The 25,787-nt window shown below is 41.6% G+C and overlaps 1 protein-coding gene and 1 long non-coding RNA gene across 5 annotated transcripts in view; one reads left to right on the forward strand and one right to left on the reverse strand.

The window, feature by feature from the left end:
* The window catches only part of GRM7 (glutamate metabotropic receptor 7), an 861,915-nt gene extending 838,231 nt beyond the window's left edge, over positions 1-23,684 (reverse strand). For 3 of the 4 annotated variants that reach the window (XM_084765938.1, XM_084765937.1, XM_084765939.1), the window contains exon 1: positions 22,820-23,684. In XM_084765938.1, coding sequence (XP_084622064.1) covers positions 22,820-23,338 — 519 coding nt within the window. In that variant the 5' untranslated portion in view covers positions 23,339-23,684. Of the gene's footprint in view, positions 1-19,760; positions 20,097-22,819 lie in introns of those variants that run through there. The other variant, XM_084765940.1, reaches the window with a different exon arrangement.
* LOC311588363 overlaps positions 23,311-25,787 on the forward strand; it is a 55,059-nt gene continuing 52,582 nt past the window's right edge. The window contains exon 1 of the long non-coding RNA XR_014776171.1: positions 23,311-23,419. This is a non-coding gene — a long non-coding RNA (uncharacterized lncRNA). The remainder of the gene's footprint in view (positions 23,420-25,787) is intronic.

Below are 25,787 nucleotides of genomic sequence, written 5' to 3' on the forward strand. Positions count from 1 at the left end.
CCCCTAGCATCAATTCCCTCACTTGAACTACCACAACTTCCTTTAAAAATTCTTAGTTTACTCTGTAATGGAGTCTAAAAAAATCTTTAAGAGAGGATAGATTCTACAGCAACACAAAGTGGGAGAATTGTAATCCTATGCTCCCCAAAAGGAAACAAATTAATTATAAAACATGAGAGGATGACTGATAATGTTGCCCATATCTGTCTGTATTCATTAGTTCTTTTTGACTAAGCTGTAAAATATAAAAACAAGTCTATACTATGATTTTTGACAAAGAAGCCAAATCCATTCGATGGAAAAGAGATAGCATCTTCAACAAATGGTGCTGGTCTAACTGGATGTCTATGTGTAAAAAAGTGCAACTGGACCCATATTTGTCACCTTGTACAAAACTCAAATCCAAGTGGATTAAAGACCTCAACATAAAACCAGAGACACTAAATCACTTAAAAGAAAAAGTGGGGAAGAGCCTGGAACATATTGGCACAGGAGACAACTTCCTGAACAGAACACCAACAGCCCAGGCATTAATGTCAACAATTAATAAATGGGACCTCATGAGGCTGAGAAGCTTCTGTAAGGCAGGTGACACGGTAAAGAGAACAAAGCGACAGCCTACAGACTGGGAAAAGATCTTCCCTAACCCCACATCTGACAAAGGTCTAATATCCAAAATATATAAAGAACTCAAGAAATTAAACACCACCAAACCAAATAACCCAATTGAGAAATGGGGCATGGAACTAAACAGAGAATTCTCAACAGAGGAATATCAAATGGCTGAGAAACACTTAAAGAAATGCTCAACCTCCTTAATCATCAGGGAAATGCAAATCAAAACAACGCTGAGATTCCATCTTACACCCATCAGGATGGCTAAGATCAAAAATTCAAGCGACACCACATGCTGGCGAGGATGTGGGGAGAGAGGAACACTCCTTCATTGCTTGTGGGAATGCAAACTAGTACAACCACTTTGGAAATCTATCTGGTGCTATCTCAGAAAAATGGGAATAGGGCTTCCTCAAGACCCAGCTATTCCACTCCTTGGAATATACCCAGAAGATGCTCCAGCACACAGCAAGAAAATTTGCTCAACCATGTTCATAGCAGCCTTATTCATAATAGCCAGAACATGGAAACAGCCTAAGTGTCCCTCAATAGAAGAATGGATAAAGAAACTGTGGTACATATACACTATGGAATACTATTCAGCTATTAAAAACAAGGAATTCCCGAAATTTGTGGATAAATGGATTGAGCTAGAAATGATCATAATGAGTGAGTTAACCCAGAAGCAGAAAGATTCAAATGGTATATACTCACTTATATCTGCATATTAGCCCAAGGGGCATGTCCCACGAAAGCCTTCACTTACCAGGAAACTGAGACAGAGGAGAGGACATTCTAGTGGGACTCTAGATGAGAGAATCATGGGAGAAAGGCAAAGTAGAAGGACCCAGAGGGTCCTAGAAGCCTACAAGTAGAACATTATGATAGGCAGATTTGGGCCCAGGGGTCCCGCTCAAACTAAGGCACCAGCCAAGGACAATACAGGCGGTAAACCTTAAGCCCCTACCCAGATCTAGACAATGGACAGAACACTCTCCACAGTAGAGTGGAGAGTGGGATATGGCTTTCTCACATACTCTGGTGCCTCACCTTTGACCATGTCCCCTGGACGGGGAGACCTGGTGGCAATCAGAGGAAGGACAGCAAGTTACCAAGAAGAGACTTGATACCCTATGATCATATAGAGGGGGAGGTAATCCCCCTCAGGAACAGTCATAGGGGAGGGGAATAAGGGGAAATTGGGAGGGAGGGAAGAATGGGAGGATACAAGGGATGGGATAACCATTGAGATGTAACAAGAATAAATTAATAAAGGAGAAAAAAAATGTAAAAAAATTATAATTGATAAATTGAAAGAATATTAACAATTGCCATTAACAATATGATAAAATATAAATATGTTAACAGATAAAATGATGCTATAAGCCAATGCCGAATACTAATAAATTTAATTAAATCAGAAAAAACATATGTGAACATAATGGAAAATAAACTGACAAAATTAATTTTAAGACAAGGTCTCAGAATTGCAATACAGACAAGGAAGATGCCCTTTAACTCCTCATCCTCTTGTGTCCCTCTCCCAAATATTGTAGTGACAGGCTTGTGGCACCACATTCACCTCACCTTCACACCTGTTAGCCAAAAAGCATAATTTAAGATTCAAGTGTTGTGCTTTACATAGTATAATGACATTGATGAACTGAATGGAAAATGGCAGTACTGGCAAATGTGTGATTTACTATGTGTGATACTGAGCAGGCTAAACCGAGTCACCTTTCTGGAGTGCATAATCCAAGCCTGAAAAGCAGTGATTCTATTGCTACCGATTCATTATAAAGGAATAAAATAATGATTGCTCAACGGCATAGGAACAAGAAAGTTTATGTCTTTGTGGTGATAAACAAAAAGGAAAAAGCAGTGGGGATAAAGGTTGGTCATACAAATAATAGGACAATACTCAATTATAAAGTGATTTGGCTAAGTGGCATGTGGGCCCACTCATACTATAGGACTAAGTGACAACCATTACAATACTTCATTTGTTTGATTTAGAAATTAATAACATCATGCAGAAACTTATTTTATTTGTATATGCCTTGCTAAAAGTCTGGAAACTTACAAAGGTCATTGTTGGACAGTAGGGTGCTATGTTATTTTTGCTTGTTTTCTTCATAACATCATCACTTTCAGACTTTTAACAATGAGTTTGTTACTTTTATAACTTTAAATATAATGATTTTGAACAATAATATTTCTCTAATTCTCTAATTACTGTGCACCAAGGCTCAGGTTGCTGGTGAAATTATCTCCAAATATTGAGCAACTTGGCTCAGGCAATTGGAGCAAGGGGAAATTTAGTGCTTTTCCTGACAGATTGAAAACTGTATTTACAAAAAACTCATCATTTAAAATAGGTCAATCTTGCACAGAACAAGAGTGAGTGCCTGTCTATGCTGAACCTGTCTCAGCATGGATAGAGACTCTGAAAAATTGCTTTGAAACTTTCACCACAGTAACTCAAGGGTCAGCATGTGGCAAATGAAGGGAAATAGTCATCACTTTGACCTAAGAAAAACAAGAATACAAAGAAGTTAGCTCTATAGTTTTTTAATAAAATAGAAGCATGCAAGAATCAGGTTATTCTATTGTCATGAACACACACATACACGCACACGTGCGTGTGTGCCTGTGTGTGTGTGTGCGTGTGTGTGTGTGCGTGCGTGCGTGCGTGCGTGCGTGCGTGCGTGTGTGTGTGTAATTCTATAAACCATTTCAGGGGTTACTTTGCACTTTTTGGTGATCAGTATCCCAGTTTTCTACCACAGATAAAAGTTCCTAGGATTCTAGAGAAACTGTGATAAACTATTCTTTAGGTGTGATTTATTTTCTATTTATTCAGAAAGAATTTCATTATGTAAACAATTTCATGTTTTGAACTTGTTGACCTCCTAAATTTTAGGGTTACAATTCTGCCGAGTGCTGAGATTACAGGTATGTACCACATTGGATTCGTCCAGTTTGAGAAAAGAGTCCAAATAGGAGATAAAAAGGATGATTGTAGAACCAGGGAGATCTTATGGCAGAGGAAGGAATGGGGGGTGGAATCCTGAAGAATTCTTGTGAATAAAGAAGTCAAACAGAAAGAGATAGGTGATTGCAAATAGACTTGTTCAAAAGATATTCTAGAAAGAGAAACTTGTGAAAACGCAGAAGAGGAAGACACTGTAATAGCCTTACATACTTTTTAACTCTAAAAATATAATAAATAAATAAATATTATTTCAGAAAGATTCGAATTGTTTACTTGTTAACCCTAAAAGTCCTTTGCTAACCTCTAGAACTTTCATCGTCCTTGTGGAACATCTGCAAAGAAAGGATGTCATGCAAGGATACTCAACTGCAACTTTCCAAATTAAGACCAAACTGTCCTTAACCTTGAACATTTTTCTAAGAGATTTTAGAAGAAAGAGGTTCCCTATGGAGTTGTGTAATTATATGATTATACTCTTTCTAAGTGCTATTTACAGATAAGGCTTTTCCCACCAACCTTTAGAGTTAAGTATATGAATTGAAACAGTTCAGTGGTATTTCTTTCGGTGACTGGGAGCAAGCCTGAGGAGAACACATGAGAAAAGTGTGTTATGCAACTCCTAGATTACTTGCTTACATGCTCTGGTGCCATCAGCTCCCAAACATTCTCGAAGACAACACAGTCAGTCTCTTACTATGACTAGTGAGCCTGAAACTGCAAGAATGACAATGATTTGGAGCAGATAATTGATTCCCTGATTTGTAGCTTGCTTTTTATTCTATAATGTTTTTCTTCTCTTTTTCTGAGACAAGTGTGAGCATGAATGGTAAGAGATTCCAAGTTTTCTTCCAGCTATGGGGCATTGCACTGGGAAACACACAAAGCAAAGGGGTAGAGGACAGATGCATCCAGGCCCTTCAGCAGCTGAACTAACACAAGAGGGACTAACTCTAAATTTATCACAAAAGGGGAGTTACCTGTAATCAGATGTCTACTATTTAAGACAAAGTCACTACAAATGGACACTAGCTTGCAGCACTGTTTTTCCACCCCCTAGAAACACATGTTTCTATTCCTCTTTTAACTATTCAGACAGGAATGCTCATAGAAGTCACAAATAAGAGGGCTTTAAGGCTGTCCGATCTAGACCCAAGGGGGGGCTGCACAAAATAATGCAGGGCAATGCATGCAGTAAAATTATATCTTTATCCAGATCCAGTCAATGGTCAATGCATTCTCCACAGTTGTGTGGAAAGTGGGGACTGACTCTTACATGAACTCTGGTGCCCTGTACTTGACCACTTCCCCTTGGTGGGGAGACCTGGTCGCACACAGAAGAAGGGGAAGCAGGCTACCATGAGGAGACCTCATAGGCTGTGACCATATGGTGGAGGAAGTAGTCCCCTTCTGTCACAGGCTTGGGGAAGGTGAACAGGATGAAAGAGGGAGGAAGGGGGTAATGGAAGATACAAGTGAGGGGATAACAATCAGGATGTAATCTGAATAAATTACTTAAACAGAAAAGAAATATAGAAAATTGAAAGAAATAAGAAGAGACCTCTTCCTTTTCCTCTAGAAGGCATAAAACTTTTAAAATACTAGCATTTTAAAATCCATTTAACAATTTTATTATTCTTAGGGGTCTGGTGAAACCCAAATGGCAAATATTTGACCTGGGTCTATTCAGAAAATTGCTAAGCATAATAAGAAAAGCAAAGGGGTTCAGAATAGTGAAAAACTCCAAAATACTATAACTAAGAGACTGAATTTCAAAATTTTCTCCGAAAAGGTCAAGCAAGTGAAGTGATAGATCCACTAGTTACCTGAATTTAACTATCCACAACGAATTTTCCTCTGTAAATGTACTGCAACTATGAGTCATCAATTAAAATAACACCAAATGTGAACTCTTCAACCATAATTGTTACATTTGAATTCTTAATCTATGATTTCCTAGATGTATGCCTTAGGCAAATTAATAAACAACTCTGTACATCCCATTGGGTAGGGACAGTAAAGAACACCTACGTAATGTACTTAAATGCCTTACTATAGGCAGTAATATTATAGTATTGTTGCATTATTAAGTTGTAACTGTTATTGTGACTCTTAAATGGATGGGGTAGATCTCCTCCATCAGCCTAAGGTTCTGTGTGAAGAAATCATTCATAACTCCCATTCTAATGCTACATTTAAAGGTGTTTTCGTTCAACTCTTGCTTCTCAACACATGATCGCTGGTTCAAAAACATCTTTCTAGTAAGAGAATCAAACCCATTGGACCCCAAACTCTGGTACTGGAGCCCAACATTATTTCAATAAAAATTTCACATGCATTGGACTTAGCCTAAAATTGGAGGGCAATTTTTAACTGAGATAGCAGTGTGAGGATCTCAAGAAGATCAAAAGCCATATTGTATACACCTGCCCAGTTGGAGAAGAGGTAGTACATTCTGCTAGACACAAAAGCTTACCAAGTGATTTTCTAGTATATTAATGTCTGAGAATTTCTAAGAGTAAAATTAATTGTGTGTGTATATGTGCGCATACACATGTGTGTGGAAGGCAAAGTTCTGTGTTCCCCTTGGTTATTCTAATTCTTAGCTCTGAGGTAGTACTTATCCCTGACTGTGGGAGCTCTCCAATAAGGCTAGCCTGGAGGGCCAATGAGCTCCTTGGATCTGCTTCCCCAGTACCAGAACTGTGGCTGTGCACCACTGTGACTGGCTACCAATGAGGGTGACGGAGATCTGGGGATCTGAACACACATCCCTGGGCTTGTGTGACACTTCATCTCCCTAGTCCTTTTTATGATATTCCTATTACACGATGCCCTGGCCTGCTTTCTACCTGTCTGAGAGAATTTATCACCATGATTGGAATTGTTATTAGTTATTATTCACCACTCGCATCTCTAGTACAGAGTGTGGTCCTACACACAGAAGAACAATGCCTCACTAGCTTACCTTCCCCCCAAAGTCTTAGCAGATCCTCTAGGTGAGTTACTTCACAGAGGGAAATGCTACACTTGTGAAAAAAAAAAAAAAAAAAAAAAAAGAAAGCCGCCTCAGAAGTTTAATGGTTTGAATATTTTTGTCATTTACTGAGTTCTGGTCATTTGAAATAATGCATATTTAATTTTAATTGCTTGTCTCTCAGTCAGTGCTTGCCATCTTTAGTCAGAAAAAAAACCCCAAATACAATTAAATATTTACTTTCCACAATTGGCAAATGTAAATATGTGTGAAATAATTTTAAATAATTAAATTTTCAAGTGAGTTTATGAGATATGTTTGTAATTGTATCCTTCTGAGGCTACTAAAGATTAAACCGCATGAAGATACTTGGGAAGGGCATTATTGGGCTTAAATGAATATAACTTTGTTTAAAAAATTGGAGAAATATTTCTTCAGCTATAACCACAAATCTGAAAAAAATCAAATCAGGCTGCAGGGTTAAATGTAATTTACTATTTCCCCAAATATGTGTATCTGGGAGTGGCTAATCATAGTTTCAGTTACTACTTTCTAGGAGAAGACAAATGAATATTTCTAACTGGAAATGGTGTATTCTTGTCACTATACTTGTTTTCAATTGATGAAATTGTCCTGTGGCTTCCTGTTCCCCTCATGAACTGTAAAAAGTACAGTTTTTTACCTTTGCAATGAAGCACCATATTTATCTAGCAGGGCTTTCAAAGGAGTGTATTTGAAAAGCCACTGCTTTCTCTAATACAGTAGTTACTAGGGGCTCCTGGGCCATCAGGCCATTGACAAGTACTTAACCACAGTGGAGATAGGAGGTACTTGTGTGAATTCTTAAAGACAGTAGTGGGCAATGGCAGGTAACTACAGACTCACGATCCTTGGTGACCCTTGGAAGGAAAGACCAATGAGCCCACGACTACACTTCCTTCCCAGGCTCAAACTCTATCCATTTGATCATTAATCCAATGCAAAAAAATCATAGGATTGAAGTGCACTGCAAAAGCAGGCAACTAGGGATTATCAGTGTCTCCTAATGACATCAGTACAGGACTTGCTAGGCTCCCAGGACCAAACCTCCTAATACTATGTAATTCAGCCTAAGAATCTCCAGCTGCTGAGGGAGAATCGGGGTGAGGTGGGCAGCTCACTACCCTGCTCAGTGTACTCAAATGCCTTTGCGCATTTTAAATCAACAACTGCATGAAAGAATGAAGTGCTGTTATAAAAAAGATCTTATCGATATCTGCAGGCAATAATATTCATCAGGATTGGGATGCTTTTCACCTCCTGCAAACTTATAATCAGATTTAACTATTAAATGAACTGCTGAAAATATAGAATATATATAATTGAATCAGGAAGAACTTCTGATCTATTGATCACAGAGATCTACATTAAAAGCCCACCCCACTGTAGGTTAACAGGAGGAAGTTACTCCCCCTGGAACTCAGGAACTCAGCCCCACTTGTACAGATTGAAGCATCATATTAGCACCATTTTCATTATATGTCAGGGAGTTAATTGACAAAATGCAGTCACATAAGTCAGTCAAAGACCTTGTACCCAACTACTAATGGGACAAACATGTGAAACAGCAATGCCTAAGGCACTGACTTCAGCCCGGAAGACCTTGCATCACATGATAAAGACTTTCCTCCATTCATTGATTCCCCCTTCATTCCCCCCCAGCCTTTCTCTCTCTCTCTCTCTCTCTCTCTCTCTCTCTCTCTCTCTCTCTCTCTCTCTCTCTCTCTCTCTCTCTCTCTCTCCTGCCTCCTTTCCTTCGTCCCTCCCTCCAGCATTAAAATAATGTGAGAGTCTGGTGTGTAACACATACCTCTAAGCTACCTCTTAGAAAACAGAGGCAAAAGAATTGCCACAAGTTCCAAGACAGCCAAAGACAGCCAGGATCATACATAGTGAGATTCTGTATCAGAAATAAATATATTTAGGGCTGAAGAGGTGTTTCATAGTCTAATCGTGTTTGATATTCTTCCAGAGCTCCTGATTGCACCTCATAGCATGCACATCACATGACTCACAAACTCCTATTGCTCCAGCTCCAGTAGCCCAACACCTTCTGACCACCACTGGCACTGCACTCATATGGTACGTACACACGCACACACACGCACACACACACACACACACACACGCACACACACACGCACACGCACACGAACGCGCGCACACACACACACATGCACACCACTTTAGAATAACTACCTACTTACCTAGCTAGCTAGCTCCCTCTGTCCTTTTCTTCTTCTCTCTCCCTCCCTTTCCCCCTCTTTTACCCTCTGCCTCCCCCCTCTCCCTGTGTGAGTGTGTGTGTACTGCAAGATGGCCCAGTGGCTAAAGGCCGTTTCATCAACTCTATAGTCTGAGATTGATCCCCAGGCCTAATATGGTGGAAGAAAAACTGACTCCTGAAAGTTTTTCTCTGACCTTCACATGTACACCATGGCATAACTGCAAACACACATACATGCATATCATATACCACACATGGAAATGCACACAAAATAAATAAATACATGTAAAAAGTCACCATTTTAAATAAATAAATAAATAAAAATAGATAGATTAATAATAAATTTAGACTGAGAGAAGGAAGATGAAATAACTTGAAACAATTATAGTTTATTATGCTACTTCTCCAGAAAACTAATTTTCAGGCTAATATGCACCTTCAAAATCCACTCTACTTCTTCCATGATCAAATGATGTCACTAGAAATGGAGCATTCAATGAATTTTCCATTTCTGGTACTGTACTAGTGCTCTAAGAGTTTCAGACTTTGTGCTGGAGAGATATGTAACTGGGGAAAACACTTACAATGCAAGCATGAGCTGAGTTCAAATCTCCAGAACCCAAATAAAGGAAGACACTGTTGTACATATAAACAATCCCACTCTTCCTCTGATAAGATAGCAGGTGAGCCAAGTGAATTCTTAGAAAACTGATGGTCAGCTAGTCTAGTATAGTTGGAACCAATAAAGAGAAAAGACGTTGCCTCAGGCTAGGTGGAAGGTAACCAGCCATACCCAAATATGTGCTTCCACTTACACATGTGTCTCATGGTGCATGCAAGCCCACAGTCACACATACACACATACTCACACATGTGCACATTTTACATGCACATACTAATGTACATATACTAAACAGTTTTATGTTTTGAAGCATCTTCAGATTTCATCTTTTTATGGTTTTCTTTTTCTTTATTATAATTTATTCAGATTACATCATGATTGCTATCCCCTCACTTGTATCTTCCCATTCTCATCCTCCCTCCCTCTTTTGCCCTGTTCCCCTACCTGATCTCATATTTTTGAATTAAGTATGCTCAGTCTATATGCAATCTAAATAGACACAAGAATGCCCTGAGAGTCAGGAACTTGTTATTAGCTCAATTTTTTTAAACCTATGAATTCATTTAGAATGCTTCCTTTGTGAAGAAGTGGTTTTGGCTTTTTTCAAGCTTTTCATGTCATCATGATGAGCAAGCACAGTTCAACAAAACCTAAATAAGTGTTTGCAGAGGCAGGGCAAGATGAAAAGCATGGAGTCATGTGCCACAGCAGATAATTGTACTTAGGATGAGTAAGACCACACACTTGACCTCAGATAAATTAACTTTAAATAGAGTGGATGAGTCAGTACCTAGAATGTAAAAATTCTAAAAGATCAAGGTTAAGTACCAAATGAACATGTAAGGCTTTTAAGGAAGGAAGTAGAATAATAGTTATTTGATAGAGGATAAGATGAAGAGAATAGGTCCATTTCAGACCTAGAAGACATTCCCTCTACTTCTTGGTATTGAAGCTAAGGTCACATGAGGAATAGGAAAATACAGGGACCAGTATCTTCTCTAGCATCGCAGGAGTAGATAAAAGACACACTTCTTAACATGATGCAGTGCAAAAAGAGTGACAAGGTCTTGAGGTCATAAAGGCATGAGTTGGAACAACCTGGCCTCTTCTCTCTTATAGTAAGGCGAGATGCTTGTCTAAATACTTTAGTGTCTTTATCTATATAACATAATAGTTTCTTCAATACAAGTGAGAGAACAAAATGATATGAAGCATATAGATAAGATGGCCATCTACCACAAAGGAAGCTCTCAGGATGATTAGGGGAAGGATAAAAGAAGGCTGAGGCTGGTGAGGGGTTTAGTGATGGTGGTACTGGTCCAGGCCCAACCCTGGTTCTGAGTGAGAAATAGTTAAAAGATGTCTCAGTTCTTGCAGCTTTCGAAAGGTAAGTTGTTGGGTCAATGATATGTATAACTCTAGAAGGAAAAAATTTTAGATGTATTCACCTCTTAGTGAAAATACCAGTGGTATATGTAGTCACAATTAAGAACATATTAAGTATTTACTATATGCCAAGCCATATGCCCTTTATTCTTACAGCAACAGTGTACAACATTTCCTAAAATCATTACTATCTTTAAGATATAAACTCAGGTTTAGAGAGGTTAAAACACCTAATACTATATTGTCAAGATGATGAAAACACATTCAAATGACCTCACTGGTTGTGGCTTCATTACTAAAAAATGATATCAAATATTTTCCCTTAGCTATATTCTCATTTGGAAGCCTGGTTATTTATACTCAGTTCTTCAGGTGTAGAGAAGTGATGATTGCCTCTCCTTGGTTTTGCTTTGCTTCTACACCCATACTCTCCTCTCAGACAAGACATTTTTTCAAAGAACTGCATGGGTTGTGGCAGCATAGTAGTGTCAGAGTGATGCTTAAAAACATGTATCAAGGAATGTGGCACCTGACCCCTGTGCACAGATATGGCAGGAATGAGTTATGGATAATGTAGTGAGGCCCCAAAAGCACAGCTCAAATTGGAGAAAATAAGACCAACACTCCAAATGACACATTATGTGCCATGGCATCAAACTGACTGACATGAATGAATATATGCAAGCCTTAATTCTTCTAAGAATATAACTAATGTCATTATTTCACAGCAGGATAGTGACTTTTGGATATTATGATGAATACTCAAGCTCATATGGCTAGCAAAAGAGGAATATCAGCTATGTTAACCACCTACAAGCTTTTAAGGTAAACTCTCACTGTGTAGTCCAGGCTGTCCTGCAGCTTACCATCTTCCCATCTCAGGCTTCCCAGGGCTGGGGTTGTAAATATGTCCCACTAGGTCTAATTCTATACTTTAGTGCTTCTCATGGAAATAAAAATCACAATTACCAGAAGTCATTCTTGCCTTACAATGTTAACAAGTGCAAGGAAGAGTTGAGAGAAGGCTTCAGTAGTGACACGTTAGGGAATGCTGACCATGTCCAGACAAATTCTTTGCTTTATGGGACACAGTCTTTTGTTCCTCTTTCCAATCAGTTATCACTTATACAGAAGCAGCAAAGTAGGCAGGAGGTATGTGACCCTTTCAGTCTGGAGAAACAGCAGATTGGGCAGTGAAATTGATCTCTTCCAGAAACAGTGGTTCCAGTTGTTAGTCAAGCTAGAAAATCTTCAATCACAAATCAAAAAGCAGCATTTCATTTCTGTAGATGGACTTTTCTGTATCCTGTCATCCATCTCCTGTCCTGTCCCATTATTTATGCATAAAATATGTTAAATCTGTAATTTGAGATGAGGAAGGGTTAAGTGACAGGGAGCCATGATGCCTCAATCTGTGGTTGTTGGTGTTTATTTTTTTCCATCTTAATTTTATTACACCAACTCCAGCCAACTAAATTATAATGAATAGAGAATTACACAATTACCCTCTGTTCTGTTCCTCAGATGCTGCTTTGATAAACCTCACTACATTCTGCTCCCCCCACCCCCGAACACTAGAAATGGATGTGTGTTGATATGAAATGTGTTATAATTATATTTGAAATATAGCTTACATAATGATAGTGTTAAAATAAAATTATAGATGTGTAGAGACAACATGGTCATGCATTTTTAGTATACTGCACACTTAAAGAAAAATATGGTAGTTGAATGAATGAACAAACATGATTTTTGGCTTAACCACAGAGGCTATTCAATAGTTTTCAAGTATCTACTTTCTAAAGCAAGCTTAAAACCAATGAGATAAAAATTCTCACAAGCATGTTTTCACTTTAAAAAGTGTTTTGGGGGGTCTGAAGAAGTGGCCCAACATTTAAGAACACTGGATCCTCTTGTAGAGTATCAGAGTTCAGTCCACAGTACCCACATTGCAGCTTACAAACATCTGTAACTCCAGTTCCAGTGGATTCAAGGCCTCTTCTGGCCTCTTTGAGTACCAGGCAGACATGGTAGTATACATACATACATGGTGGCCAATGCTCATACATATAAAACAAAAATTAAAGCAATAAATAAAAGTCTAGATAGTTGACCGAAAGTCTGTGGGTATAGCTCAGGAGTAGAGTCTATACTTATCATGCACAAAGCCCTTGGTTCCATTTCTTGTGCCAAAATATAAATAAAAATTAATGTAATAGTGAAAAAGTTAAGCAAAGATATAAAATTATTGCTGGAATTGCTCAAAGTAAGAATCCAAGTAGATATTTTACAACAAGCACATTATTTGTTTTCTTGAATGCTTGGAGTACTTTCTTTCAGCTTCCACGTGTGTGTCAGAAATGGCAATTTTCAACTGCCTTTGCTGAGTTATATAATAATAATGATAAATATTAGAGTACAAAATAGGAATTAAAGTGACACCACAGTATAATCAACATAAGCCTTATTAAAAGGCAGTTGTAATTACTTTATCACAGAATATGATAGTGTTGCTTGTCAACCTTTCAGTGTCTGTATTTGTACCCCACCATACAAAATTACTGAGATTTGATTAGCCTCTGACCTTGCTTGTGAGGGTTTGTCTCAGTTAAGTAATTGAGATTGACACCATTTCTAAGGAAGGGTGGCACCATTTCCCAAGCTTGAGTTCTCAACCACATCAAAAGAAGAAAGAGAGCAGGACAGGAACATTCATCCAATCTCCACTAAAAATGCAGCTCTTGCCATCAGGATTTCCATGCCACGATTAAGTGAAAACTGAAATAAGCCCTGCTCCTGTAAGTTGCAGTGCCAAGGTATTTTATCATAGGGGCAAGAAAAGCAATTAATACAGGGAGAAAGATAGAAAACTAAAATGGGTCTTCAAAAGGTTTATACTAGTAGCATATTTGTAGCTGTTGTTATGGATGACGATGATTATGATATCCTGGGTATCATACCACATACAAAGCAAGCTCTCTAGCATTGGACTACACCCTCAACCCTGAAGTGACATATAGTACCTAAGGTAGCATCTCTCAAGATAACATTCCAACAGCCTGATCTACAAAGTGAGTTCCAGGAGAGCCAAGGCTGTTAACACAGAGAAGCTTTGTCTCAAAATACCAAAGAGAGAGAGAGAGAGAGAGAGAGAGAGAGAGAGAGAGAGAGAGAGAGAGAGAGACAGAGACAGACAGAGAGAGAGACAGAGAGAGACAGAGACAGAGAGACAGAGACAGAGAGAGACAGAGAGAGACAGAGAGACAAGGACAGAGACAGAAAGGCAGAGAGGTATAGAGAGAGGGAGGGGAGAGACAGAGACAGAGAGGGAGGGAGGGGGAGAGGGAGAGAGAAAGACAGAGACAGAGACAGACAGAGAGGCACAGAGAGAGAGAGAAGTCACCTCAATATTCTATTTACAAAGCTAATTCTGAATCCCTCAGACTTGCTTTATCCAATCCATTTTTTGCTATTCTGTAGCAAATTTATTTTGCAGTAGTAATAATTACAGAACAATAATAATGCAATTCACTGAACACATGAGGCATGTTAAACTCAATACTAAACCATTCTGTGCAATCCTCAAAATTATGTATTCCATCACATCGGTACAATTTTAAAATTATGTATTTATTATTATATGTATAACGTATGCACACATATATGTGTGTGGGTGGGTGTGCGTACTATAGTAATTATGCAGGGGTCAGAAAACAAACTGTTGGAAGTGGTTCTCCTCTTCCACACTGTGGATTCCAGTGATCTCTCAGATCATCAGAATTGAAAGCAAATTTCTAAACCTGATAAGTCATCTTCTGGGCCCTGGGATTTTTTAAATGCCAATTTGAAGGATATAGTCAATGATTGTAAGAATAATTCCTGTTCAAGCATGTCAGCAAGAAAATGGTGGCACATAATGAATTTAAAATCTGATATATCACTTGAACTTGACTGTCCACTCCTGCATGAACAGCCATGAAAGGCTCTCTAATGAGGACCATCCCTGTGATGTCTGCTTGAACAGCTGCCTTCACAGAAGTCCAGCGTAACACACAGTAAACACGCCTGATCACTATTTTAGCAAACAGAAATGCCTCTAAGCAGTATTGCTGCCAGGCTGAGCCTTTCTATGGGCTTAGCTGATACCTTTCATCAGCACCCAGAACAAGCAGCAGCAGCAGCTGTGCCGTGAAGAAAGCACACCGCCCAGAGATGGAGAATTCTGCAAATGACCAATTATAAAACTATTAAGGCGCAGCACTTTCTGAGCAAGAGGCAAAATAATCCATTAAAGTGGAAATTCCTACCCTTCCCTCCAAGGCCCACACAAACATCAGTGTTGCATTTATTAGGATGTACTTCCTGCGTTCCATCAACTTGACTTTTTGCAATTGTATTAATACAGTCGCCTCACTTTGTGCATATATCTGAATGATGGATTTCCTCACTTGAGGTTTTGAGAGAGTGGAGTGAATGAAATAAAGTTTAGGACAAGCTGTCACAATCCATAATGGCAGGCACTGAATCGGAACAAGAGGAAACATCTTTTCTCATTTATTTAATAAGAGACATTTACTGTGTATTTATGTCCACATGCCTAGCCATTGGTTGAATAATGGAGAACAGACATCTTTCATTAGGTGATAAGAGTTTCTGTGTTAAATTTCTAAGGGTTTACACAATTTATCTTGCTTTACAATTGGATTGAGTATTTCTACAAAGAGATATGGATAAGCCATTGACAACTTTGATATCTTCAAACCATCATGATTTCAGGGTAGGAAAATACGTAATTATTTTAAAGCATTGTTTCATTTGCATAATAATTAAATATTATGAAAAGCGATTAGTTACCTAGGTGTTATCAGAAAAAAATTAAGTCTGAACACCCTTTGCTTATCAATGAGACAAGTGACTTTAGGCTGCAAGAATCTCTGTCTGTCTGTCTGTCTGTCTGTCTGTCTGTCTGTCTGTCTGTCTCTCTCTCTCTCTCTCTCTCTCTCTCTCTCTCTCTCTCTCTCTGTGTGTGTGTGTGTGTGTTTTAACAGAGAAACATCTATGTTGTTATGTCAGTTCACTATAGTCCAGCTAATTAATTAGTCTGACTTTACATTGCATAATTGTTGTCCTGCTAAATACTGATCATGCATTTTAGTTGTTGGAAACATGAGTTTGCAACTATTCTTAATTACCTATTTAAAGTCAAAGGAGATGAGGAGTGGAGTCAAGCTCCTTGCTTACTGTACAGGGACACAGGAGCTTAATATACTTTGTACTCCATTATGGAATGAAAATGCTTCTGTGCCCTAGGGATATCAACAAAAGATTTGCTTTAATGAAAGGAACTGATTGTGGCTCCACAGCTCCTAGATAGGATGCCTACAGGCTATAGTTTGCAACCCAAGTACCTGCCTTCTATCTAAACTGCATGCAGACAGGAAAGAAGCAAATGGGAAAGCTGAAAGGAACTGCAGCCCACATTCATGCCAGGGTGGGGTGGGGGGTGGGGAGGAGGAATGCAACACTTCTGAACAACTCAAACAAGGGCTAAAGAAAACATCAAGCATGAATGCCAGTCACTACAGTAGGACATCGGCTGTCTTCTACTACAATTAGCAAAACTCAAACTCAGTCCTAGGACAGTGTGTTTCTTTTATTACATTCAAAATGGGTGTGTGTGTGTGTGTGTGTGTGTGTGTGTGTGTGTGTGTGTGTGTGTGTTATATGTATGTGTGTCTATGTATTACAACTTTATGGAGGCTCCTATTCTGAGATCTAACTCAGGTCACCAAGCCTACAGGGAAAGAGGTTTTACCAGCTCAGCCTTCTTGCCAGCCTAATTTGTTCTCTTCTTCTTCTTCTTCTTCTTCTTCTTCTTCTTCTTCTTCTTCTTCTTCTTCTTCTTCTTCTTCTTTCTTTACAGCATTTTCTATAAGTTCAGGGCTTCATCTAGATTTACCTGCAGTTGGTTTAGGAGTTCCAGGTGAGCAAAGCGCAAGCTGTCTGTCTTCTCCTTAGCCCCACTTTCTTCTGTCTGATTGGCTATCACTTCTCTGTGTGTTGAGTGCCCTTATTCTCCAGGTACTGCACCTGAGAACTCCCCAGAATGGAACTTCCAAAGAGCAAAGATGATGTTCCTGTTATTTCTGACAGAAATGTCTTTGGGAGGATTCTCATATGTGCAGACCCAGATGCCCGCTGCTAAACTAGTCATTTGCTTTACTTCACTCGAGCCATGTGACTTAGCCCTGGGATGAAGGACATTAGTAGGATGTCATTATCTGATACCTTCCTAAACAAAGATGCCTAGAGTTATTGTAAGGCAAGACAGGATAGGACACTGGACAAGGATTTAACTATCATTTTAATACCTGGTGTTTCTAATGATTTTTGCTAAGTTGACCTAAAAGTCTTTTCCCCTAACAAGAGCTTTGATCTCTTGAGTTAGGTGAGAGAAGCATGAGAGAATGGGGACATAGAAGGATCCAGAAGGACCAAGAAACCTACAAGAAGAACATTTTGATGGGCAGATCTGGGCGCAGGGGTCCTGCTCAAATTATGGCCCCAGCCAAGGACTATACATGCAGTAAACATTGAACCCCGACCCAGATCTAGCCAATGGACAGGACATTCTCCACAGTTGAGTAGAGAGTGGGGACTGACTTTCACACAAACTCTAGTGCTCCATATTTGACCACGTCCCCTGGATGAGAAGACCTGGTGGCACTCAGAGGAAGGATAGAAGGCTACCAAGAAAAGACTTGATACCCTATGAGCATATACAGGAGGAGGAGGTCCCTCTCAGTCACAGTCATAGGGGAGGGGAGTAGGGGGAAAGCAGGAGGCAGGGAGGAATGGGAGGATACAAGGGATAGGATAATTGAGATGTAATATGAATGAATTAATTTTTGAAAAGGAAAAAAGGGCTTTGATATATAGCACTCTATAGAAATTGATTTAAAGAAAAGCTAACAGACGAAAGGAAACAAGGAAAGCTTTGAATATGGTAAATGAACCAGACTAATAATGATTAAGAAGCTATGAAAATATTAGCTAAAAGTTTCCCACAAGCCGTAAGAGTTCAGAGTGGTAGTGCAAAAGTGATGTCGTGGAGATCTTGTAAGAGCCAGTGTAATGCAAGCTAAACAAAAGAATTAGACATTTCCAGAGAGCACAGTGTGTCTGTAGATGTATTTGCTATCTGTGTTTGTGGGCATGTTCATGCATGTTAGTATATGTGCACACAGTATATATGTGTAGAGACAAAAGGTAGATGTTGAGTGTCTTCTTCAATGATACCTCCACCTATTTTTTTTTTAAAACAGGGTCATTGAACCTGATGTTCACTGAGATACACCATTAGGCCAATACAAAGTAAATGACTTGTTTAGGGTAACAGTGAATGACAGTCATAGACCTAGAAAGCCTGGTGTAATTCACCTGAGGTCTTTTGAGATCATATACATAGTGAATATATGTTGCAAACAGGACCCTTTTAATTTCTTAAACTCCAACTGTCTGTGAAATTGACATAAATGCCATCTTTGTTTCAATTATTTTTTAAAGAGAACAAATGCCAGAGACATCTAAAAATAAATGTATTGTATACATACATGAAGATATCTTCAAATATAGCATGTGGATGTCTTCATCCCTTTCCTCTCTGCTCTTTTAAAACTGCCCCTTTAAAGATTTCCCACTCACCATCTGTTAGGTAAATTTCCTAAAACACAGTAAATGTGGAGGAGAAATTGTTTCAGAGATGATTCCAAATGACAGTGATACCTATATTTACTCAATTTAAAAAGAATAGGTTAGAGCTGCTTAAAAAGGAAGCTCTCCCTCCTATAGTAGTAACACATCACTCTGTGAACTGATCTGATCAGAGAGAGAGAAAGAGAGAGAGAGAGAGAGAGAGAGAGAGAGAGAGAGAGGGAGAGAGAAGAAGGGAGGGAGGACAGAGGAAGGGAGAGAGGAAGAGGGAGCAAAAGAGCACTGGCTTCCAGGCATCTTATGAAATTGTGTCCTAAAACCTTAATGTTCTATGCAAGCTCTAGTGAATGGAAAGGAACCATTGACAAACTTGCAGATGAATTTCATTTATGGTACAAGGTTCATAGGTTTAGGTTTGCATCATTATACTCAAAGTACAATGTCTCAATCTGTTTATTTCTGAAAAAGAAAAAACCTAAAACTACATGCACACACAAACACACACACACACACACACACACACACACACACACACACACCACACCACACTTAGAACAGATGCCATGTAATTCAGAGCCCAGTGCCTAGATCATGTTACTGCATGCAAAATAGTTTTCCGTTAGAGTCTTAGAGTCTGGATGTAGCCAAAGAAATTTTTACTCTCTGAGTGTTTGCTTTTAAGTCTGTAGCAGAGGAGCCTTAATCAGCAATCATCTTCTTTCTGTAATGTTTCTCACTCATGGCTATAAAATATTGTTCAGGGGAGATTCATCCTTCGGTCACCATGTTATGTAACCTCTCCCACTTTAAGCCATCCCCATCCTGTGATTAGTTTTTAAAAATATGTTGCTCCTCGTCTGTAATAATTTACATTTAATCTTTCCGAGCATTAAGCGAGTATTATTCTGCCCAGGCTCAGAAACAAATCTCCAAAAATTCCTCCCCAATGCTTCTTTGAGGCTGAAAAATGCATAGCAGGGCAGTTGCTGTGATTTAATTCTGGTTGGCAGAGCCCTGGCCACACGCTAATTTCATTAGCCTCAAATTCCTGGATTTGAAAGACCCACTGGATCTGATATTTGTTCTTAGACATACCATTTACTAACCTATTCAGAGAAGATACTGAAGCAAGGAGAGGTGGGAATGGAGGGAAGGAGGAAGGGACAGAGAGAGAGAGGCAGAGTCTGACCTGACTTTCCAGTCTTATCTCTGGCCTTGCACAGCAGTAGGCAGAGGAGAATCCCAAGCGAAAAGGCAACCTTTATATCTGAGTAGCAATCCTTGTCCAGTTCTGCATTTTATAGTGTTTTCGCCCTGGCTCTGGTAGAAACAGCATTTGTTGTACCTCTGACTATCTCCTTACTGTCTCCTGGCCCCCAGCACTCAGCATCCCCTCATTTAGTCTGTAAGTATCTCCTCCCCCGGACTCCAGGCTCATCTCACTATAAATTCATATCTCAAGTGATCAGTTTGGCATGGTCCCCACAGCCACCCACGAGTATCACAGCAAAGAAAAACTCAAATCACTGCAAAGCTCAGAATTCAATCGCTTGCAGGTTTTTATTTTATATAGGACAATTTAATTGAACAGAAACCCACGGTCCCAGAGGAGAGTCATCAACTCACCTTTCCCTCCTCTACTTTTAAAGGCTCCTATCACTATTCTACCTTTACTCTCTTTAATCATTTTGCAATACGACAGAAGCTGGAAAGCTAGCGGAACTTGCAAGCTAAGGGCTACTACAAGCACATGCAACAAAACCACCAAAAGATATCTATGTAAAATACAGAGAAGTACACATTGTGATATGTGTTCCTATCTGCAAGCACACACACACACACACACACACACACACACACACATACACACACACACACACACACACACACACACACACACGCACACACACTATCTCTCTTCAATATGGGCGATGGCTAAACCAGCATGCACACTAACTGTTATGCCCAGCTTGCAGCACAAGCCACAAGTTGGAGCATCCCTCCCACTCCCAGGCTCTTCTTAGTAACTGCAGGTGAGAATCAGGGCCTCTTTTGCCTCAGCTGTACAATCTAGCATGAATAGCTGCAATTTGCAAATTAGAGGAAAATGACAGTGTTTTCTCTGAATGGTTTTAGTCCCAACCCACACCGCTCACACTGGCATTAGGTTCCATCTCTCCCCAGCTTAGGGATTGGGGGGAAGGAAGTAGAAAACCAGGATTTGTTGCTTTGTAAGTTGCCTCAGTTTTACATGCAACTGGAGGAGAAATCAGCTCCCTCTGGAATGCTTTGTACACTGTCCCTAGCTTCATCTGCAATGACTTTCTTAACTTGGATATTCACTCTTATTCAGACACACAGGCCTAACTGGGATAGTGTCCATGCTCACACTGAGAAGAAAGCAGACTGAAAAATAATATTAAAATGTTAAACCCAGAGTGATCTCAGTCCACCTCTCAAGGCTTGGGAGGAACCCCCCAACACACACACACACACACACACACACACACACACACACACACACACACACAGCTCATCTCCTCATCCTTTCTGCAGCTGCAGCTCCCCCACCTCCAAGCTGTCCAACTTCAAGCTCAGGGGTGAAGAAAACTCTTTTGAGTTTTGATGTCAAAAGCCCAGGCTGTTTCAGAATGCTAATAAACTAGAGTGACGTCTAGCCTCAGATCACTTTAGAAGAGTGTAAGCAGCAAGAAGTCACCATGCTGGCACACTCAGGAGATATTGGTATGCTCTGGGGATCAGAGGGGCATCGCTAGCTTCAGGTGAACACTTCTGGTACTTGAACACAAAGGTCCCCCTCCTGGAGGTGAGGTAGGTCCTGTGCTAGCCTGGCCATCACCAGCTGGTCCCTCATAAAACTCCCACCCTTAGGGAAAGTACAGGAGCAAGAGTCACTTTTTAGACTTGGGCAGCACAGTCCTGCAGGGATCAGTTCCTGCAGCTAAGGGAAGAGATTGGCTGGATTTGGTTATCACCAAACGGGGGAGCAAGCCCTGGATTAGGAAAGCCAAATAGAAAGGACTTGAGACAAGAACTTGGGAATAAGGGAAAGAAACAGAGGTTGAGAAAGGGCACCCAAGGAGGCGAAACCAAACAAGGAAACAGAAACAGTGGCATTCAGGCAGTCCTTTTCAGTCTCCCAGACTCAATTTCTAACCCTCAAAGCTATCCATTTCTACCCAGTGCAGCAGAAGAGGCACAGGGACAGAGGCTGCAGGGACCAGAGGCAGAGCACTGCAGTTAGACCCACTGCACATCAGTTCTGGGTCCACCTTCTTCCTGTTTTGCAACCCAAGCATGAGACCCCAATAACACCTCCTTATCATACCCAGTGTTCCTGGGCAGAGCAGCCTAAATCTCCCAGCCTGGGATTCTGGGTGTGGGGCTGCATTAGTGAGGGAGGGAGACTAGGAGCGGAGGGAGCAGTCAGTGAAAGCGATTTTATTTCGCAGTTAGCATGAGCTCATCCCCAGCTGAGGTCTGAAGTGGCAGCAGAAAGCTAGCTGATCGCCCAGCTCCTGCCACTGGCCGGACTGCAAATGCAATTTAGGAGGTGCGCAAAATCGCCAGGAGAAAACCAACTCAGGGAGGAACCAACTCAGCAGGCGGGGTCTCCCCAGTGGGGCTGGTACCCCCAATGCTGAGACCTGCTACAGGTCAGAAATTCAACCCAAAAGAGATGGGCAATTATCATCCACATGCGGGCAAACCCCAGCCCTCAGTTGAAGAAGGGGCTTCTTGAGGTCTTCGAGAATATTTCCGTGGAGTCGATGTTTCCTAGGTGGCTTGGGCACGGGAAGCTGGGGAGTTGAGAAATGCCATTTTTCAAAGCACCTTCTCATTTTTTTTTTTTCATATTCCGTGTGCCTAACTGGCTCCCCTAGGAGCCCAGGCACTTTTACAAGCCTGTTTCCGACCATATTTCACTCTAATGCAAACCCATTTAAATCATCGCCTTGTTTTTCCGAAGATTGCTTCTCGTAAATGGGACCATAAATCCGGGGAGTCAGGTCGGATGGAGCGTGGACAGGGGAAGACATAAAAGAGGAGTAAACTAAGCAAGGAAGATACCTCCTTGGGTGGGGTGGGAGGGATTCTGCAGGATCTCCAGGGTAGAAACGCGAGAGTGCTGGCCTGACCCTCTAACCCACGAAGTCCAAAACAGCTTTTACGGTTAGAGCGCAGGGAGCCACAGAATGCTCCTCCCCAAAGGGAGCGCCCCCCTACCTGGAAAAGCCTCAAGATGTTGGCTACCATGATGGAGACGGAGCTCCCCGAAGCCCCAATCACTCCAACTACTTTCTCTGGCTTGACGAAAACCGGGGGCTCGCCGTTGGTGCAACGTACGTCGGAGGTGTCCTTCTGGATGAGCGCCTGGACGAAAGTGAGCGACTGTTCGAGCGCATAAGTGTCCCTGGAACAAGTGTCCAGGATCCGCGCGCCTAACGTTACGTTGGGCAGCAGGTTGGGATCGCTGTTGATCTGGTCCAGGGCATAAAGCATTGCTTCCAGCCTGTGGATCCCATTTTCCCTCTTGATGTCGCCGCAGGGCACTCCGCTGGGACCCTTGGCGTGCACTGGGAACAGCCCCCCAAGGGTGACGTCCCCCTCGATCCGGATCGAGTGCGGGGCGTACATCTCCTGGCCGCGCGCCGCCGCCGCCAGCACGCACAGGAGCACCTCCAGCACGCAGCAGGGGAACTTCATCAAAGTCAGGACGCGGAGCAGCTTCCCCAGCTGGACCATGCCGCTCTGGATGCGGCTGCGGTGGCGGCGGCGGCGCTGGAGGGGATGCTGGTGGGCAATCCCAGGTCCGGGCTTCTCGAGGTGAGCTCCGTTTGGGGAAGCCCGGGGACTTCTGTAGGCACAGAGGGTGGAGGAGCCCGAGGAGGTGCAGTGCGAGAGGGGGGGGGGGCGTCCCAGGGCGTCAGTCAGCCTATAGCACCTGGCGCTGTAGCTCCGCTGGCCCGCGCGCCAGCTTGCGCTCCCCGCTCCCCGGCTTGCGGCTCCCGCTCTCCAGCAGCCCAGCACTAGGGAGAGGGCAGGGATTGCTATCGCTTTAAATGGTCGTTGGGCTCCCTCTCCTCCTCCTCCTCCTCCTCCCACTCCTTCTTTCCCTCCCTAGCTTGCTATCCATCTCTCCCCACCCTTCCCAGCGCCCGCCCTCCCCACCGGTTTGCATCATCACGCAGGGAGGGGCTGCGTGCTGAGGTAAGGGGGGTGGTGGTGGAGGAATGGGTGGGTGGCCCTAGAGCAGGGAGGTTGCCTCTCCAGAGGAGTTTGGAGGTCCCCAGGGAATCTACGGATTTCAGGATACCAGTGAGGGCTAAGCTCTAGTCACTAACTCTGGGATAAAAACCTCTAGTCCACCAACACCCACGCCCTTGTTCTAGGAACCGCAGGCATCCACTTGGGATGAGGCAGGATGTCGGGTGCTGACTGATCGGGAAACCCCTGAGTCTGGTCTAACAGAAAACGAAGGAGTCTAGAAGTGGAGCAGGCAGTGAAAGGGGGCGGGAGGAGGGGAGATCCTTGTCTCTATCACTGGCCCTCTCGTGCTAGCTTATACTCAGAAAAATACAGGACATTCAGCAGCCCAATTCTTGACTTAAGTCCTTTACCAGAGGCTTCTCCGGAAGCAGGCACCCTCTAGCCTGGATGAAAGCTGAATGCAAGAGGAAACCTACAGGACGGTACTACACCCTCTATCTTCCTAAGGTCCAAGGTTGGCTGAACTGATCCCCTTCCTCAGCAGGTCTGGGACAGAACCCTCCGACCTAGTAGTCAGTGCCTTTTCTTACCTCTGCCACAAGGGAAGAAAACTGAGAACCCCAGCACTTTTCCCTCTAGCGCTGACAGGTGTAAGGCTCCCTCCTACCTATTTCCAGAGATAATTCTGGGAAGCTGACAGTTTTTCTTTGCAGTTAGGAAACAGCAGGAAAGCGGCGAGGGTAGGAGGAAGAAAGAGGAGCTGCAGAAGGCTCCTCAAAAATGAGGGATGATTTTTACTCCGCCTGGGATTTGAAGAACAAAGCCAGAATGCTAAGTCAGGTTCCATTGCAGTGCCTCCTGGAAGGTTCCCCCACTGAAACTTAGCCCATTAAAGCAACAAGTGGCCTTAGCTTTGTTGCAGGGAAATTTAAATTTTCTCTGGGACCTTAACTCAACTGTTGATGATGCTTTCTGCTGGAGTGTTTAAAAGCTATATTGTAAAGATTTGAGGGTGGAGAAAAAGCCAGAAAAACAAGATTGTGCCTTCTGTTGTTGATGGAAAAACTATTATTGAATGTAATATACAGTGCTGTTATATTGCTTCCACCACCAACTACCTGTGTGTCCTTGCCATTTCAGTGCCTCTGCATGAGTTTTAGTTTTCCCATCTGGAAAACGATGAGATTGAGTTGGATGCCCTCCAAGTTATTTTAACTGAAATCCTTTGTTAAAATAGGCCATGTCCCTTTGGCTACTGTGCTCCTTTTAGGCCAATATTCTCTGTTGCTTTATGCATAGGAAACCAGCACAAGGATCTCCAAAAACCCCATCAGCCACCAGCCACCATTTAGTGGTACTAAGGATTTTATGTGTTAGCTCAGGTGCTCCTGCTGACAATCAATTCTTCCTCCACATAGAGATAGTCCGTCACATTCTTTTGAGACATACTCCTCTCTATTTCAATGTTTATGGTTTGAGAACCGATCCTTCTTCCTATAATCTAGGTATAGCTCATCTGTTTCCCTGTTCTTTCTAGCTACAGTGCTAAGACCAAAAATGCACAGCCAGTGTCTTAGAGAAAACTCAACTTTGTATTTGATGGGGAGGCCAAGATGGAGACTAGGGCTGGGGGGTGGGGCTATCACTGGACCTAGTATCATCTATATGAATTAGAAGAAAAAAAAAAGTCTGCTCAACAGACTTCATGTTTCCCTTTTAGAAAACTCTTGTGCTCTTCTGATTTTGTAAGTACAAGATATTTTACTTTCATCTTCCACAAAACTGTACTGTGATTCATATGCAAATTATGTATAACATGAATATCAGTCATCCTCTGTCTTAATGCCTTAGTACACAAATGTATGCAGAGCATAACTTTGTATCATGGTGGACGCTGATGTTTGCTGCTGGTCTGTAGATATGAGGAGCCTGTCCTCCCCCATGTTTGAATCCCAGACTATAATAGAGAGGAATGATGGCAGGG

This window comes from Acomys minous (assembly GCF_964271855.1).
Source record: "Acomys minous genome assembly, chromosome: 17".
In the NCBI taxonomy this organism is placed as follows: Eukaryota; Metazoa; Chordata; class Mammalia; order Rodentia; family Muridae; genus Acomys; species Acomys minous.